Here is a 19,508-nt window from a genome sequence, read left to right on the forward strand (position 1 = left end):
GGAGGCATTATAATGTGACGGTCAATCCCACTAATCGTTGGTAAAAGAGTAGCCCAAGAGTTAGCGGTGGGTGGTGATGACTAGCTGCCTTCCCTCTAGTCTTTCGCTCCTAAATTAGGGACGGCTAGCGCAGATAGCCCTCGTGTAGCTTTGCGCGAAATTAAAAACAAAACAAAACAAAAAACAAACTAAAAGTTGAAACTAACTAGCGTCGAAAGTTCATCCAGGAATGATTTTGGGGTTAAATTATAACTCACTTCACACAATTTCTAGGTCGAAAATTGATGAACTTTTATTATAGTTTGTCTGTACTAAACAATAAGATTATATAACTTTTACTCAAGTTGATTTTAATATTTTAGTATAATTTAGAAACCGTAGCAGCGATTGCGTGACGTCACTTCTTGCAACAGATTTTTTTAAAACACGAGGGTTTCATTAAGATTGCATGGAAACTTGACGTCACATACTTTGAAAGTAAACTTCTCAACTTCCATATTTACCTTCTAACGTTGAATACTAGAGGGCATTTGTGTCTTGTATGGTAGATCAAGAACACAAGAGGTCGCCCCTGTGGATGTTAAAAATTCTAAGCTGGCTCTTGTGTGGCTAATATAGAGTACTACGGGACGTCCTCGTAGTTGGGGCAGAACACCAGAGGGCGTCTCTCAGATGACAGATCTAGAATGTTAAAAATGTATTGTACGTGGCGAATTTAAATCAGTAGAGGGCGTTCCACTGAAAGGTGTAAAACAAGAAACCTTTTGGTGCGATTAATGTAGTTGAATTTGCTGGCGTATACTTTCCTCTGTACATAGGCTGACATTATCTGGCGTATACTTTCCTCTGTACATAGGCTGACATTATCTGGCGTATACTTTCCTCTGTACATAGGCTGCCATTATCCAAATCCCCGCGTATCTACTAAAGATTATCTTATTGTACCTTGAATTGCCATTGTAGAAATACGCGCCGACTGGCAAAAATACACAATTACGTCTTACGTCGCTAATGAAGTTTACGACACTTATCGCACAAAGTTTGTATTGTTCTGCAGTGTTTTACGTGTAAGATGACGAAGCCGGCATTTACCTTGTGAACTTTAATGTGACGATTATACCAAGTCGTAACGTGGAACGGACACTCGTCTTAGTTTTTAATCTAATCAAAAACACCTTAGGTGTGGAAAAAAAAAAAAAGGTGCGGTCAAAAAATGATTCAGTGTGCGACTTAAAGGAATGAAATCAAAATTGGCGGCCAAACTTGTAACGTTGATGAGGGTTTTACAGCAGATTGTTCATTTATTAGTTAGCCAGGCTGCGTTTTTTTGTTTGTTTGTTCCACTTGGGGCATGATGGCGGGGTCGCAAGAGAGCGCCAACCCCCCCCCCCCCAGACACACTTTATGTGCAGGGGGCCAGTGACGTACATATACTTCAAATATAGATTCTTTTCCTGTATTGAATTATTCCAGTTCGCACGTAATGCCAAAATATTTAATTACAAATTAATTGAACTTATCTCAAAGCGACTTACGTCATTAGCCATTTTTATCATATGATAATTTTCAAAATGTAGGTTTATTTCTCTTCGTTTCTAATGTAAGTGTCTGACTTACATTGGGTAAGATAGTCGTTACTTGGTTGAGGCGCAAATATTAACCCAACCACTAGGAAACTCACGTAAATTTTATTGAGTTCATATCGTTTTCCGTGTTTCTTTCTTACACGTTAAAACGTTGATCGATGTGGTTGTAATCGTGTCTTTAATACGGAGCGTTTTATATAAAATCAAGTTTTTATTATTAACTGAAAGCTCTGCTGACCCCTTTTTTTTTTATAATTGCTACTTTTACAGTAATATTTCAATCAACGACTGTCTGAATTTTTCATTTCGTGGCGACCCCTCACGTCTAGATTTAGCACTACTTCAATTATTTGAAAAATAAACAACAACAAACAAACTGGAAATATCCAGCATAAATTCGTAGTGTAAACGAATGTATGAGTATAATGAAGTATTATACAGCGTATTAGACTGGCAACAAAATACACGTGGTTTTAAGTTTTATAGTAAAAAAACATACAATCTCAAATTTCGCTGTACGGATTCGATCACTTCGTGTCATCTCCATTAAACTGTACTTATATTAAGTTTACTTATCGATGAACGAAATGGACTCTTCATGGTAGTCTACTGAAGTTTTTATGAAAAATCTAAGTATGAAGGGTGGCTTTGTAATTTACACACATTAGTCATATCAATTCCCGCCATTTTGACGTCAACATTGACGTCTTCTAGTCTCGTTCCCATAGATACTAGTCCTTCGTATTATAATTTGATTATACTTTTTTTCTTTGTAATCAACGAAAATAAACTGAACCAGCTGTTGGTGTTTATAATATGTTGTGGTTTGGTATCACCACAGTTTATCTTATGAAATCAATATGCTATATCGACATGAGCCTTCTCTGTAGTCTAACCTTTGTTTTTAATCATTTTGTTTCTATGTTACGAAGTTGAGTAAAAAAAAAAAAAAACATGTTTATTTAGAATACGACAGGTGCATGCAATAAATCGCTAAAAACTATAGACAGCCGCAAAAAACAACAACAGTAAAACAAAACGATACCTCTTGCCTGCCCATGTTATAAGCATGTCGTGAGAAATATTCAGCAACTCTGAAATTTGCTTCGAAGACGATATACACCACGTGGCCTGTCAGGGTTATTGGGAAACTGAACCTTTTTTTTTTAGTGTTAAATGTTTTACAGTAAAGCTTGAGAAGACTACGGGTTAAGTTTACGCCACCTAGTATATAAATAATCGTCGTATAAATTAATACCTAAACACCGTCTGTTAATTAAAAAGAGTTGTGTTAATGTACTCTTGGCTAAATTTGTAAAGATAGTGTGAATATCAGTAGTTCGCCAGTTTGGTGACATCGTTGTTTCTGCTAATGCTAGTTTCAAGCCAATAATTGTGGTGTTAGGCTTATGTGCTGGGCGAATCAAATGTAAGGATTGGTCAACATTCCAATATTAAGTTGTTGGATAATATTTATGGTAATGGCGATACTAGCACGATGAACCGTGTTGTGTCTATTGCATCGTACGAAGTTTTTGAAGTTGTACAGATCCATACTTTGTGTTTCTAATTCTATAGCTATCTGCATGATTTTGTATATTCTCGACTCGTCGAGAACCATGAGCGATTCTCCAACTTTAGTCGCACTTCCGTTATAAACAGTCAGGGAGTTATGTTGGGTGAATAATTTTGTCAATAATTTTAGCTTTATATGAGTGGTCGCGCAAGTTTTAACGTCGATATAAACGTAATCACTATTGCCACACCATATAAATGACAGGAGTATCTCGAATTACCCAGTGACGTAATAAACACAACATGGCTGTCTGACGTTCCTCGAGAGACACACGTTCGACACGCATGCAGAAAACGAGGTTTTGGTTCACGAGTTTCACAGTAAACGGGGTTAATGCATTTTATGCCTGCGGCACTATACTCGTATGATTTAAAGTAAGTTGTAAATTTTATGGTAACAAAGAAATTCTGCTGTTGATTGTGTCATCTGATATCCTTAACCATCTGGATACACGTTTGGCATCTTCTGAATCAGGCGCCATTTAATAACCTTAACCATCTGGATACACGCTTGACATCTTCTGAATCAGGCGCCATTTAATAACCTTAACCATCTGTATACACGCTTGACAATTTCTGAATCAGGCGCCATTTAATAACCTTAACCATCTGGATACACGCTTGACATCTTCTGAATCAGGCGCCATTTAATAACCTTAACCAGCTGGATACAGGCTTGACATCTTCTGAATCAGGCGCCATTTAATAACCTTAACCATCTGGATACAGGCTTGACATCTTCTGAATCAGGTGCCATTTATGAGATGAACTAGCGTATAGCCCGTCAAGAGTGACGGGCAAGTTACTACCATCCCCACCCCATAGTATACCCTAATCTCACATTTCTTAGCTAACTGAAATAGATATTTTTTGCGAAATCAAACTTGACCAACAAAAAGACAGAAAAGTGCAGTCGAGGCGGTCAAACGAAGCTAAATTCCTTTGTGAGCCAATCAAAATGAAGATCCTTAATGATATGAATTTGTGGCATATTCATAGAATAATTATTGGTAAAAATATGTTAGATTAACAGCTTCTAATATAGAGAAAAGCTAGTGCATTTCGGTAACAATACGTTTCAACATAGGCATTTATGTCTTGTCGCTTAGCAACAAAAGTATAACTTAATATTGTCGTTAGTCTATGTACTGAAAGTATAAAATATTTGTTGATTTCTTACTTTAGAGTTGCCGTTGATTAAATTTTTTTTATTATCACAAACGCTGGTGATATAATAGAAAATTCCTTAATTCAGAAACGATTTAAGTTTAAAATTTAATCGATACTTTTACTTTAATGGTAAATTTTATGCACTTATCCCTAGGCAAACTGATCCCACACTACATCTTTACTTTAGGGTTATTATACCAACACTCACTACACTTATAAGGTTTCTCGGATTCCCTGTACCCCGTCACTAAAATCGTAATGGGCAGGCAGTATTCGAACTATTCTGTTTGGATAAATGCATTGTGGCTTTTATGACTCCTCCTATTTTGAGAAATCAAGCATGACGTGGCACAAACAATAGTTTTCATATAGGTTAAATGATTTTAGGCAACGTACTCAACGTCTTTTATTTTATTTCGCTACTCGAACTGGGGGTAAAGAGAAGGTAATTGTCTATCTCGTATCTTTCTGTCGAACTTTCTTTTCGCTTTGATGAGCACTGAGGTAATAACAAAAAATGGATGCCACACTCGAACCCGAGTTCTACAAAATTTTATCGAAATTGTTTCAGCCATTTTCTCACAAGAACTTGCGTCACCAGACAGATGGACAACGCTGTTTTATACGTAAAGATATACAGGCATTAAAAGTGAATCTGAACATTTTTGGTTCCCACGTGTTTATGTCACAAATTTTCTCCTCACTTTTAAGGTGAAAACTTAAGTGATTTTTTTTCTTCTTCCTCAGAATATCTTCCATTATAATTGTTGAAGTTTATAAAACAAAACAAAAAAACTGTCTTTTATAGAAAGATATTATGATTTCGTGACATGAAGACAATAGGCCTTGCATTGTTGCCCGGCATAATATTGACCGACGTCATTACCAGGAATTGCATTCTCAATGTAACGCGACTTCTGGTTTAACTTGTTTAAATGCGAGTAATTTCCGGTACTCGTCATTGTCATTTCCGGTTTGATTAAGAATAATTTATTTCTTTAGCTCGGCAACAAACGAGAGCATCGTTGTAGATAATACATCACGAAGTTAGTTGTCTGTAATTTCCGGTACTCGTCATTGTCATTTCCGGTTTGATTAAGAATAATTTATTTCTTTAGCTCGGCAACAAACGAGAGCATCGTTGTAGATAATACATCACGAAGTTAGTTGTCTGTATAGTAGTCATGATCATTTTATTTCAACACGCTCGCGCACACACATACACACATTGAAGTGAATCACCTGCGAAAGATAACAGCAACAACAAAAAACGTATACTTTAAAATATATTGTATGTCGTGGTAGAATAGAGTGAAACGTCCTGTTTATACATTACTTTTTTTTCGACACTGGTATGTTCCGGTTTTCATTAACATACTGCCCTTATGTGTGTGTGTGTGTGTGTGTGTGTGTAAGAAAAGCGATTTTCTAAGTGTTTTAACACGTTTGTTAGTAAATGATGTAAGTTTTTTTGGGGGGTGGCTTGATTTTATCGTATATCTACTTTTAATATTATTACATCTTTTTTATGGGCTGCAGACAGTGAAAGGCAGTAAGAGATGAGACGTTGTGGATATAAGCACTCAACTCTGTACCATTAATGAATTTTCCAGGACTGCAAACTGGTTTCTCATCTGTTTTTTAGATTTTATCCGATAGATGGGATATTCCGAATGCTTTTGGGTGCTATTACCACAGGCAATCTCCGTTATGACTTTTGGATAATGACCGGAAAGTGCGGAGGGTTTTGTTTGTTTATTTAAATAGATATCTTAATATATATATATCTATGCCAGTCACAAAAAAAAAAGTTTTATTTTTAGGTTTAAGGCTTTTATCAAGTTGGATGCTCAATATTGCGTGAAGACGTTACTAGGACATTTTGAACCAATGCTATTATGTTCAGCTAACGTGTACGAAGCTGTCCACGGCAAATAGAACTGTCACCAGAGGGGGATAATGCATATTAATATTTATAGACGTTTAACAAAAATTAGTGCGAATTTTGCACGCAGATATTAGTGATTATGTAAAGAATGTATTTTTGTTACTTGAGTTTTCACCAAGCCAGAGTGAACTTTGTTGTAAAGAACGTATTGTTGTTACACGGGTTCTCACCATGCCAGAGTGAACTTTGTTGTTGTGACTAACAAACTGAATAAAATCAATACCTTACATACGGATACATAAGTCATTATGTAAAAAACGTATTGTTGTTGCACGGGTTCTCACCAAACCAGAGTGAACTTTGTTGTTGTGACTAACAAACTGAATAAAATCAATACTTTACATACGGAGACATAAGTCATTATGTAAAAAACGTATTGTTGTTGCACGGGTTCTTACCAAACCAGAGTGAACTTTGTTGTTGTGACTAACAAACTGAATAAAATCAATACCTTACATACGGATACATAAGTCATTATGTAAAAAACGTATTGTTGTTACACGGGTTCTCACCAAGCCAGAGTGAACTTTTTTCTAAAGAACGTATTGTTGTTACTCGGGTTTTCACCGAGTCTGAACTTTGTTGTAAAGAACGTATTGTTGTTACACGGGTTTTCACCAAGTGTGAACTTTGTTGTAAAGAACGTATTGTTATTACTCGGGTTTTCACCAAGTGAGTGTGAACTTTGCTATGACTTACTAGTAAAGTACTTGTATACATACGCAAACAGTTATCACATCATATATGCATACATGATAACTGTTAAAAGGCAGTTGAGACATACATGTGATAACTGTTAAGAGCATGTTGAGTCATACATGATAACAGTTAAAAGACAGTTGAGTCATACATGATAACAGTTAAAAGACAGTTGAGTACCCAGCATGCTCTTAACAGTTATCACATCATGTATGACTCAACTGCCTTTTAACAGTTATCACATCATGTTTGACTCAACTGCCTTTTAACAGTTATCACATCATGTTTGACTCAATTGTCTTTTAACAGTTATCACATCATGCATGACTCAACTGCCTTTTAACAGTTATCACATCATGTTTGACTCAACTGTCTTCTTACAGTTATCATGTATGACTCAACTGTCTTTTAACTGTTATCATGTATGACTCAACATGCTCTTAACAGTTATCACATGTATGACTCAACTGCCTTTTAACAGTTATCACGTATGACTCAGCATGCTCTTAACAGTTATCACATGTTTGACTCAACTGCCTTTTAACAGTTATCACATCATGTATGACTCAACTGCCTTTTAACAGTTATCACATCATGTATGACTCAACTGCCTTTTAACAGTTATCACATCATGTTTGACTCAACTGTCTTTTAACAGTTATCATATCATGTTTGACTCAATTGTCTTTTAACAGTTATCACGTCATGTATGACTCAACTGTCGTTTAACAGTTATCACATCATGTATGACACTGCTTTCTTCCAGTTGGTAGTGGTACAGTTTGATTCTGTTTTATTTCAAAGTGACACTTATTATCGTGAGGATAGACGCGACCACCGGTAAAGCTTTCTGTGATTGTAAACTTTAAGCTTTTGAATAAATACTTTTAACCCTTTAACTGCAGCTGCTTTAAACATGCTCGGAATTTTGAGGAGCCATACTCTGTAAACAGCACACTCGCTTTCAATAGCCTTAGGCAGACCGTACCCTATACAGTGAATCAGCAGTTATTGGGTTACGTAAGAATTGACATCTGGAATACACAAACTGACAAGGTCCAGCAAATTGACGAAGTACACCGTAAAATAAGAATAGCCAAACTTAAGGTTTTGATATTCTACTGAAATGTTTATGAAAATGGGAGCCACCAGCAGTTGTGCGAATGAAAACACTTCTACGTTACGAACACCACGTTTAGTGTGTTCGAACCTTTTCTTGTAACTGTTTTGCACATCGCTTACTCGTTCCGTTTATTACTTGTACATTACCAAATAACCAAACTTACAACTGAAATTATTTCTCTACACTTTTATAATCCGATCATCACATCACAGCTTTATTGGGGTCTAGGTCCTTTTCGGTATCCGATCAATATTCACAGTAACCTAAGGTTCGTAAAGCAGATAGTTTACAAGTAAATTGAGCATACAGCTATTGCCATCTGTCGATGAATCTTCTAAGTAAAAAAATTTAAAAATATATTAAAACATTTTTACACTAAATGATTTACTGTGGGTCGTCACCTGTTCGGTTTAAAATGACAGTATTCAGGTGACAAAGTTATATACACGAATGATGTTTGCTTAGTTTTCTGTAGAAATGTGAATTTAATAAATATGTAGTTTTAAAGCTATTCATATTGAGTATCACTCACCTGTTTAAAATTTATTTATTTAAGTATTTGAGAGCCTAACTGAGCAGTTAAAGGATTATTTTATGGTACTTTGCCAAATTTTTTATGCTAAAAGCACTGTATACCATATATCCATGAGTTTTTTGTTGTTATGTATATAATAACAGGATTTAAGCTTCATACGTGTGCCCCATATTGGAAAGATGAACGAACAATAGGGTAGAATAAACTGTAAAATTGCAATTTTGTTGTTTTTTAACGATTGGGTGTAATAAAAACAAGCAAACTAGGAAATGAAAAATTCCAAAGATTAATCAGATTTTCAGAAAACTTGACAACGATTGACAAGTTTGATTATAAAGCCAGTGGAAAAAGTGATATCAGTACTGTGTAGTAAATGGTGCAAGTCTGAGTACAAGCCCAGTGGAAAATGACATATTATCCAAGTATATTTTAAGTATTCAATACATATAAAGGCCATAGTAGTATGTTTGTATCCCAACTACTGACAGCTAAGGTAAGCTTGAAGTCGGTAAACAATGAAGTTTATAAGTACAAGTTTTTATATTACTTCTGCTCTATAGGGTAATAATTACAATCCCAAATATTTTTTGCACAGTATGGAGTTTTTGATTAGTAGAAACGTTTATATTTCTCTAATATGCCAGTTTTTGCTTCTTGATATGGTGATAAAAAAAAAAAAGATCACTGTTTTCTATTGAAGACATTGAAATATTTTGATTGTATATTTACCAATATTAATTCTGCTTGTATTGCCTCTCCAGGTGTTCCTGTTTCAACTCAGTGGAACTCTCAAGGGCATCTTTATCCAATCCAAATTGCCCAGTTTGGCCTGAGCCACTTCAGTAAGAACCTCACCGAAAAGAACCCATCCGTAAAACTGCTTGACGCTGGCAGGATGTCTCCTTCAGCACAATGGACACTGTCTACTAACAACATCAAGTTCCCATTAAACAGGGTTACTGATGAGGTTATAAAACTGCTTGATGCTGGTGAGACACCTCCTCCAGTACAGTGGACATTGTCTACTAACAACAATGTTAAGTTCCCGCTAAACAGGGTGACTGATGAGGTTACTAATGGGAAAGTGCTGGAGTTCAAGAGCAGAAAAAATGGTAAAATTTTGATAGTGAACAACAAGACTACGGGCCCAAATTTTGGAAGCAATAAATGATGACAAGAGGGTCTGGTGATGAGTACAGTATTGTTCATTCTCTTTCAATCCAGTCTGTGGATTATTAAGATCTTTGTCAACCTGAACAGAACTTTATTTTATTTAAAACAGTAGTACACATTCATAAGGAAGTGTACTGACAGCTCAATGTATTCTTACTAGGAAGGCTGTACAACTGAGGAGGGAATGTTGCCTGATAACCACACTTAGGCTACTTGAACATTAAATGTATTGGATTTTCTGGACAGGCAGTTACTTTCTTTTTATATTTATATAAATGTGTTTTAAAGTGCACTCTTTTCTAGAATTTAAGCATAGGCTCAAATATGACTCCTTTAATTCCCTTGCAGTTTTATGGAGCAGAACATTTGCTCTCCACCCCCTCCCCCCCAAAATGGTGTTTCCTGCCAGAAAATATGCTGCCTTAAGGCAGTTAATCCATTGACTACTGATTCACCGTATAGAGCACGGTCCACTTCCGGCAGTTGAATTAGAATGTGCTCTATACAGTGTATGGCTGTATGGGAGCATTTGAAGCAGCTGCAGTTCAAGGGTTAAAAACAAATTTATAGTGTAATTGTTTTGGTGCATCATATTTGGTTAGTATTACATTAATGGAATAGAATACTCATCCGAATTACATAATTTGAAGGATTAAAACATATTTTGCATGAAAGTACCATAAGTTATCAGATAACATGTACGGCCTTCCTAGTAAAACAAGGAAACATATTTTGCATGAAAGTACCATAAGTTATCAGATAACATGTATGGCCTTCCTAGTAAAACAAGGAAACATATTTTGCAGGAAAGTACCATAAGTTATCAGATAACATGTATGGCCTTCCTAGTAAAACAAGGAAACATATTTCGCAGGAAAGTACCATAAGTTATCAGACAACATGTACAGCCTTCCTAGTAAAACAAGGAAACATATTCACATGAAAGTACCATAAGTTATCAGACAACATGTACAGCCTCCCTAGTAAAACAAGGATATCTTGAGCTAACATATTTTATGTGAAAGTACCATAAGTTATCAGACAACATGTACAGCCTCCCTAGTAAAACAAGGAAACATATTTCACATGAAAGTACCATAAGTTATCAGACAACATGTACGGCCTCCCTCGTAAAACGAGGATACCTTGAGCTAATATATTTCATGTGAAAGTACCATTAGTTATCAGACAACATGTACAGCCTCCCTAGTAAAACAAGGATATCTTGAGCTAACATATTTTATGTGAAAGTACCATAAGTTATCAGACAACATGTACAGCCTCCCTAGTAAAACAAGGAAACATATTTCACATGAAAGTACCATAAGTTATCAGACAATATGTACGGCCTTCCTAGCAAAACGAGGATACCTTGAGATGCTCTTATGATAAAACATCTTCAATGCCTGCAGCCTCTTATTGAAGAGGAGACAGTTGTTTGTTCTGGAAGACAAAGATATTACTTATCCAGGTATGAGAGTGAAGAAGAATAACAATATTGTGCTTATCCGCAGTTCCTTTGTACTCCACTTCCAAACTTTTGACCTGTCGTGAACATACATAAGAGAGATAGTATTACTGTATCTGGAATTTTTAAGGAAATTGTGTAGAAAGTATAAATAGAAATTTTTTTATAACTGAGATTTACAACGACGGTTAGTTTGATTTAAACTATCTTTTGAAATATTTAAGTCCCTTTTTCGTACTTGTTTTGATATGTTTGGATACAAGTATCAAATTAAATATTTAGTAAGAATTTTAGCTAGAGATCCTTTGAGTTCATAAAATCATGTTGTGATTAGAAATCTCAAGACAAGTCAAGGTGAAAGAATCAATGGTTTTAAAAAAAATACTGTAAAATTTTCTCTTAATTTTAAGCACTCCATTAATTTTTAGTATTTTGAATGAGATAGGGTAGATTTTAAAACCATTTCTCTAATTCTGACTTGATTTATCATTTAGTGGGTTCTATAATTAGTTTTTTATTGATTTAAGATACTTAATTTCTGTGTTGAATGAAGCAATGTACACAGTACAGGGTATCTAAAATTTATACATACAAAATTATTTAGTGTTATTAAATCTGGGTTGTCTCCTTCAACTATTCGACTACATGCATTTTGATAGCAAATATATTTTTGGTAAATCCAGCTTTTAAATAAGATGTAGTTTCCTTTCACTGAAGATGATTGCAGCTTACAGAATTATTTGTTAAAAACTGATGAAGTTGTGAGACTTTGCTCTATTTCCAACCAAAATTTACCCCATAAATTTGTAGGTGATTATCACTTTTCTAAGCCTTTTATAACAACAAAAGGTTATAAGTATATACACCCTATAGACCAGTGTTTCTCAGTCTTTTGGTAATCAGATCAGTAAAATTCCAAAAACATTTTCGTGGGCCAACATTCCAAGTAAAATATCTGTTAATTACATAAGTAAAATAATACAATATTTTAAGAAAAAACAATTTATTTCAAAAACAAAAGAAAAGGTAGACTTGGCAACTTTTGGTCATCAAATATTGAAAGAAATATAAGTAAGTGATAGAGCTTTGAACAGCCATGACATGTTGTGGACCAGTAGAAATTAAGTCAAGGACTGGTACCGGACTGCCATTTGGGAAACACTGCTATAGACACTAGAACGTCGAGAAAATACATCGGATGACATAGCTCGAAATCTAATTTGCAAGATTCTTTACATGCTATTACAACCCGAATATCCGTTGCAAAAAAAACAACATTAGATTACAAAAGTACATTCTATAGTGAAGAGCTTAGCTGAAGTTCACGTAAAACCTGACATGTACAAAAAGAAACAACCTCAGCAGTTAATGGGTGAGGTTTTGAGGAAGAATCATCTATTCATGAGACAGTCTGATAGTAATGAGTTGTGGTGACTTACTTGGGCATTTGGTATGGAGAATAGCACAGATAGTCTAGTAGGAACACACCTCCCACAAGAATTAGGTCAGATCATGAAGATTGGGCTAACATTATCTACTGTACAGTACTGTTAACGTAACATGGACACTCCCTAAAGTTCCTAATTTTCAACTTTATGTAGAAAACACTTGTAGCTTCATACAAGGTGACACTCTATTAAACACTTTTGCTTTTAATAGTTGAGGGAAGACATCCAGTGTTACATTAGATAACATAACTTCCAAACACGTGTATAATGGTACATGTTAATATTATGTTTATCCTTGCTCTGTGAGGGTATTGCAATCAGGTTCATGGGTGTGTCTGTGTGTGTATCTCAATCCAAAACTGATAGACCGACGTACACAAAAAGTATAGGAGAGTTCTCTCCAATTTTGGTCATCCAGATCCAAATCTGGATCGCTTTGAAGCATTTTTTTATAATGGGGGAGACAGAGAATTTTCGACTAATAATTCTTTAAAGTGTGACTGGATTTGTATCATATTTCATGGGCACATTAAGGTTGAGATTTCTCATCACACTACAAAAAAAAACGATCTGGATCATTGGTCATTCAGAATCTGAGAAGGACTTTTCTGAATTTTTGAAGGAAAAATTTTGCATTATCAATTATAAGTTCATGCAATCTCGAAAAAGGAGCCCGGGGACAAGGGTACGCAATCTATCTGATTGCTTTTATTTTGTGTTAGGCTCAGTGACAAGATACGTATCCCTGATACATTTTAAGAAATATACATGTGCTTAGACATGTTTTTTCAGGGGTGTATCTAGATATGGGGGAGGTCAGTTTTTAAAACTCCATCCTTCTTACAAATATTTTGATTCAAATAACCCGTGTGTGTGTGTAATCTATAAGAATTAAAGATTTATTTGAGCCTGTAGTTATCTGATATATATATGTATGATCTTAAGTGCACGTATAAAGTGTTTAAAATTTAGCTTCCTACTGTAATGTAATATCCCTTGTTTACATTTAGTTAATATTTGCGAGAACACTGTTAAAAATTATTTGGTCTTGAGTTTTGAAACAAGTTAAATTTCGTAATTAAGTTATTTCAGAAAAGATCACTTATTTCAACACATTACTTCTTCGGGATTTAATAGTGTCGTTCTTGACAAGACAATGTCATGAACAACTTTTCTGTTACAAAAAGTTGGTTTTAGTGGAATTTAATGTTTAGCAGATGTAGTACCTGTTTATGCTAGAGTTTTGTTTAATTTTTGGAAGATCTGCTGTAAGTGAAGGATAAAGAAAAAAAGTGAGTTATTAATTACTCAAATGTACATCCCTTTGTTGATGGGAAAGCTGAGTGAAAATTAATATGCTGTTTTAATTATATTATATTATAGAAAAACTTATTCTTTTCTGTTTGTAAAATCATCACAGGTTCTGATACCGGGTTCACCTTGACATTAAAAGAAGATTCCACCCATATGACTTTAACCTTTGACCTGAGGATGATGGCTAATGTCACTGTGTCAGTGACCATAGTGGGAGGAAAACGTACAATCTATAAGCTGCACTATGTAATGACTGATGCACTTATGTCTGCACATGTAAATGAAGTCTTTCTTGGGATAGGGACCGGTAAAGACTGGATGAAAATAACGCGTGACCTTAATGTGGACCTGCAGAAAGGACTGACGTTAATAAGGAGCTCAAAAAAGAAAGCAAAACCCCGGGACTTAAGGGTTCGTAGTATTACACTTCGGGGGTGGGGATACATTGATAATATTACTCTTTGTACTTCTGCACACATGGCTCACTTTTTTGCAGTTGCTGACTGGTTTGTTCGTCATCAAGATGAAGATGGTGGTTGGCCAATCATGGTATCACGTCATCTTTCTCCTATAATGGCAGACCTCGCTCCAGGCTGGTACTCCGCAATGGGACAGGGTCAGGCCATCTCTGTCCTAACCCGAGCTTTTAAAGTCACAGGGAATGTGACTTACCTTCATACAGCAGTTAACGCTGTTAAACCATTTAGAGTGCGATCAGAAAATCATGGTGTGATGACCACTTTTGCAGGAAAATACATCTGGTATGAAGAGTATCCCACTGTACCCAGTTCATATGTGCTTAATGGTTTCATCTACTCCCTTATGGGACTTTATGATCTTAAAATGACTTGCACACAAAAAGACTGTAAAGAAGTAGCAAAGTTATATGAAGATGGAATGATTTCTTTAAAAAAGATTTTGCCTCTCTTTGACACAGGTTCGGGGTCAACGTATGATCTTCGACACTTTTCACTGGGGATAGCACCCAATTTGGCGCGGTGGGACTACCATACCACTCACATTAATCAGCTCCTGCTGTTAAGTACTTTTGAAAGTGACCCCATCTTTAAATCGGTTGCTGATCGATGGATAGGCTACATGAAAGGTAAAAGGGCAGCACACAACTGAAGTCCACATTTGAAATAGAAAAAAAAAAGTACATTCCACTAAAATAATTTGATGAAAAATCATTAACTGTAGTTGTCAGCACTCATTAGTGGTTTTGATGTGGGTCATAAATATTTTACGAAGGAGCAGTATCATGTCGAAGACTGATTGACCATCCTGCTGTAATTTTTTTACATCAGGCATAATATATGTTTCCCAGTTCTTCTAAGTATCACTTTTAATCACTTTTTTTTTGGCATGCTAAAATTATTTATTACAAATATAAAAGTATTGTACTGTTAAATAATAACCAATAGTTATAACTAGTATTTCCAATAAACCCCATATTTACGACTAAGTTTGGGGGGGGGGGGTTGTGATAAAACAATTTCAAAATGCTGTTGCAGTTCCAAGTTTTAGTGAAATGTGTATTTATATTTCAACCTTTTTCAAAAAGTACTTTACTGTTACAGTAATGTTTGATGTTTTGTATATTTATCAATTAACTATGAGTATGAGAAGTGTAGAAATTTTCCAAGTTATTTAAGTTTAGCTTGAAACTACTTCAGTTTTCGACTGTTAGGAAATGGATGTTACACTTAACAGTTTACTTTAATTCACGAGGCACAGCTGTATCAACACATACATACAAACTAGATGTTTAATTTGGAAACTTAATTTGTGACTCCTATTAATCTGACTATTTTATATTGCCTAAATTTTAATAGAAGAAAATGGTGTACAAAGCTTATTTTCACAGTAACGATGGTATCCGAAGAAAAGGCAAAGCTTTAGGTAATCCTGCACAATTTTATTACGGTACAATAATAAAGCTTTAGGTAATCCTGCACAATTTTATTACGGTACAATAATAAAGCTTTAGGTAATCCTGCATAATTTTATTACGGTATAATAATAAAGCTTTAGGTAATCCTGCACAATTTTATTATGGTACAATAATAAAGCTTTAGGTAATCCTGCACAATTTTATTATGGTACAATAATAAAGCTTTAGGTAATCCTGCACAATTTTATTATGGTATAATAATAAAGCTTTAGGTAATCCTGCACAATTTCATTATGGTACAATAATAAAGACACACAAGTATTTCCAGAATAAACTGAATTAAAAAAAAATTTCTTCAAATTTTGATTTAAAGGCATGCAAATGTAATTCTTCTAAAGGTACAGTTGTACCATCCACTAATTCTCAATTATGTTTTAAAGAATTGATTGTTTGAAAAACTAATCTAAGTTCTAAATATTTAGAATTTTTCTCAGTTTAAAATTCAAAGACTTGAATATTTTCTCTATTTTAAAGATTTATTTTTTATTAGTTATTGGACTTACGACTCTAAAGTTCAGGGTTTGATATCTGTAATGGGCAGAGCACAGATAACCCATTGTACAGCTTTGTGTGTAACCAAAAATCAATGTTAATGGACAGTAGATAAGTTATTATTTGTTATCAAATTTGATACTGCAGTCATGGAAAGTGTTTACTAATAATGGCTGCAAACTTGCTTACTTTGAAATATCAATCCACATATTGTATTTTTAATTGAACCTTCATTGAAAAAGATCATTTCTAAAGATCCATGGCTAGGGAGCCCAAATCTTATTCTGTAGGTTGTGAATTTGAATCCCATCACCGAACGGTGCTCACCTTTTCAGCCCTAGGTTGTTGTGACGTGAATATCAATCTCACTTTTCACTAGTAAACGAGTAGCCCACGAGTTGGCTGTGGGTGGTATTGACCAGCTACCTTCCCTCTAGTCTATCAGTTCAAAATTAGGAATGGCTAGTGCAGATAGCCCATCAAGTATCTTTGCACAAAATTCGAAAACAAACTAACACAGACCCAAAAGTTCAAGCACTGTTCTTTCTTTTAGGGACAAAAGGATTGGTAGCTTAGAGAGGAGTTTTAACTTTCTGTACTTTTTCAATAGCTTAGAAATGCTGCAGTTTCATTATAGAAAAAGAAAAAACTTATTTTTTGAACATGTGTATAGGATTTATCATGAAGGTGACAAGACAGATCCAGTATGGATTTTGGTTGCTATTAGCTCCTGTAGTATTTAAGCTTTGTTATTTATCTTATCCAATTGTACATTTATATGTAATAGCTGACAAAAGATTTTCAAGGAGAATAAATTTAAGCTAAAGAAAATCACTTACACAAACAAAGAGAAGTCACTTAAAAAAAATATGATAAGAAATAAATATTACCAATTATGCATTTTTTGTAAGGAAAGACGGTTGATGGTTATACTTGTCGATCTGTAATACGTAAAGTGTTACACAAAGGGCACGTGTTCATAGTCCGTGTAATAAACCTCGTGTCCAAACCTCGTGGAGAAGGATTCAAAACAGGCAAGTCTGTCCAGTTGCTTGCAATAAATACCCTTGCAGTTAGTTTTATTACAGCTGAGCATATACATTTGTCCAATAGGCTTAGTTTTATGGAACTCATTATGAATTTAAATATTGCATTATTTGAGTAATTTAATGGGTTTTTTTTTAATTACACCACCTAGTGGAAACACTTGAGCAAAATCATTCATTTTCTGTAATAAAAATACAGGAGACCCAGCAGTAATTACTGGGATTAATTACAATATTGATGGTATTCTTGTTTGTACTTTCTTTCACATGACTTGAGGGGTTAACAGGGGACTCTGTGAACAACAAAATTACAAACTCACAAGTAAGTTAGTGCATAAATAGTTTAGGAAAATGCGATGCAAAAATAGATGGGATCCACTTGGACTTTAATCGGAAATAAATTTGTTTTGGTTGTTATCATGCACAAAGCTACATAGTGAGTTATTTGTACTCTGTCCAAGATGAGTACTAAAACCAAAATTTTAACATCATAAGCCAGGGTGGGTGGGCAGAAATAATAAAAACTAGATATCCTTCCACAAGAAAACCAAAATTTTAGCATCATAAGCCAGGGGGGAGGGCAGAAATAATAAAAACTAGATATCCTTCCACAAGAAAACCAAAATTTTAGCATCATAAGCTGGGGGGAGCAGAAATAATAAAAACTAGATATCCTTCCACAAGAAAAGCAAAATAGTGTCAGTATCAATGTAGAATGTATCGAGAAGATTAAGTTTAGAGTTGCAAATCTTTGTTACAGGGTCCCCGATAGTATACGTGCCAGAGAAAAAAAAGTTTAGCCAAAATACTATTAATATTGTAATTAATCACACTAATTACTGCCGAGTCTCCTACATTTTTTTTTGTGACACAGAAAATAAGTGATTTCATCCTATTTTTGGATGCCAGTTCTGTACACTCAACGTTATAACCGATAAAAACATATAATTACTCAACAAGATTTAGTATGTGGTAATTAACAGTATATAAAAATGAGTGAATAGTTGAAAGATTTCTTGTGTAACTGGTCATATTATAATTGAACTAGAACCAAGCCCGAGAATCTCTCATGATGGAAATTTATTGAAAATAGAATAAAGATAATTTAAATATTAGAAGGCTAAGTTCACCTTCTATCATTTCTTGAGATAATTTGTCAAGTTCTTTATTTTTTAAATAATGGCATCAAGGAGTTGATTAAGTTAAACTGCATATAAAGTTTTATTTATATGAGTTTTTAGGTTTATATTATAGTTTCTGAAGCCTTTTAAGACATTTTTAAGTTTTTTTTTCACAATAGCCATATTTAGGTAACTCTTGAACTTTTATTTTAACTTTTTTTTTTTTACTTTGAATATTTTACAACACTACTATTACAGATAACATCCACAATAAAACTAAACAACAAGCTTGTTATAATACTAATAGAAGTTTGTATGGAACAGTAATTACTGGCGTAGTATTGAAATAGCACCTTTGTAACTGTGGGACATACACTGAAGGTTATGTATATACTAATATAATTCTTTTGATATTGATCTGTATGTGAGAAACCAGTTAAATATGAAGAGAATTCTTAGTTACTTTCAACGTTACTTATTAGATATAATATACAAGCTCAACTTATATTGTAATTTTTAGCTTGCATAAATATCTGTGAGCTAAAAAGATAGTATTAGTTTTAAGAAAAAGAACTGGTTTGTATTAACTTGCTATGTATTGCAGTAGCCTTTTTGTTTGAGATTCTGAAATTCTTCCTTAAACATGCAAAGATGGACTAAAGTTTAGCAATTCCACCTTATTAATCAATATCTTATACTCAGTCATAGAACACATTTTCTGTATGAATATGATTTTGAGTGATGCTTTATAATTTCAAAACAATTTAATAATATTGGCTAAGAAAAAAAAAACCGATTAAGTGTGTGTGTGCAGAATGAGATGTTTAACTCTTTTGATCGACAGGTGTATTTTTAG

General features: G+C 34.4%; 1 protein-coding gene across 3 annotated transcripts in view; it reads left to right on the forward strand.

The window, feature by feature from the left end:
• LOC106459105 (D-glucuronyl C5-epimerase-like) overlaps nucleotides 1-17,132 on the forward strand; it is a 51,256-nt gene extending 34,124 nt beyond the window's left edge. For 2 of the 3 annotated variants that reach the window (XM_013918691.2, XM_022385535.1), the window contains 2 exons: nucleotides 9,398-9,748; nucleotides 14,146-17,132. In XM_013918691.2, coding sequence (XP_013774145.1) covers nucleotides 9,398-9,748; nucleotides 14,146-15,167 — 1,373 coding nt within the window. In that variant the 3' untranslated portion in view covers nucleotides 15,168-17,132. The remainder of the gene's footprint in view (nucleotides 1-9,397; nucleotides 9,749-14,145) is intronic. The other variant, XR_002610506.1, reaches the window with a different exon arrangement.
• The last annotated feature ends 2,376 nt before the right edge of the window (nucleotides 17,133-19,508 follow it).

Source organism: Limulus polyphemus, unplaced genomic scaffold (genome assembly GCF_000517525.1).
Source record: "Limulus polyphemus unplaced genomic scaffold, Limulus_polyphemus-2.1.2 Scaffold559, whole genome shotgun sequence".
In the NCBI taxonomy this organism is placed as follows: domain Eukaryota; kingdom Metazoa; phylum Arthropoda; class Merostomata; order Xiphosura; family Limulidae; genus Limulus; species Limulus polyphemus.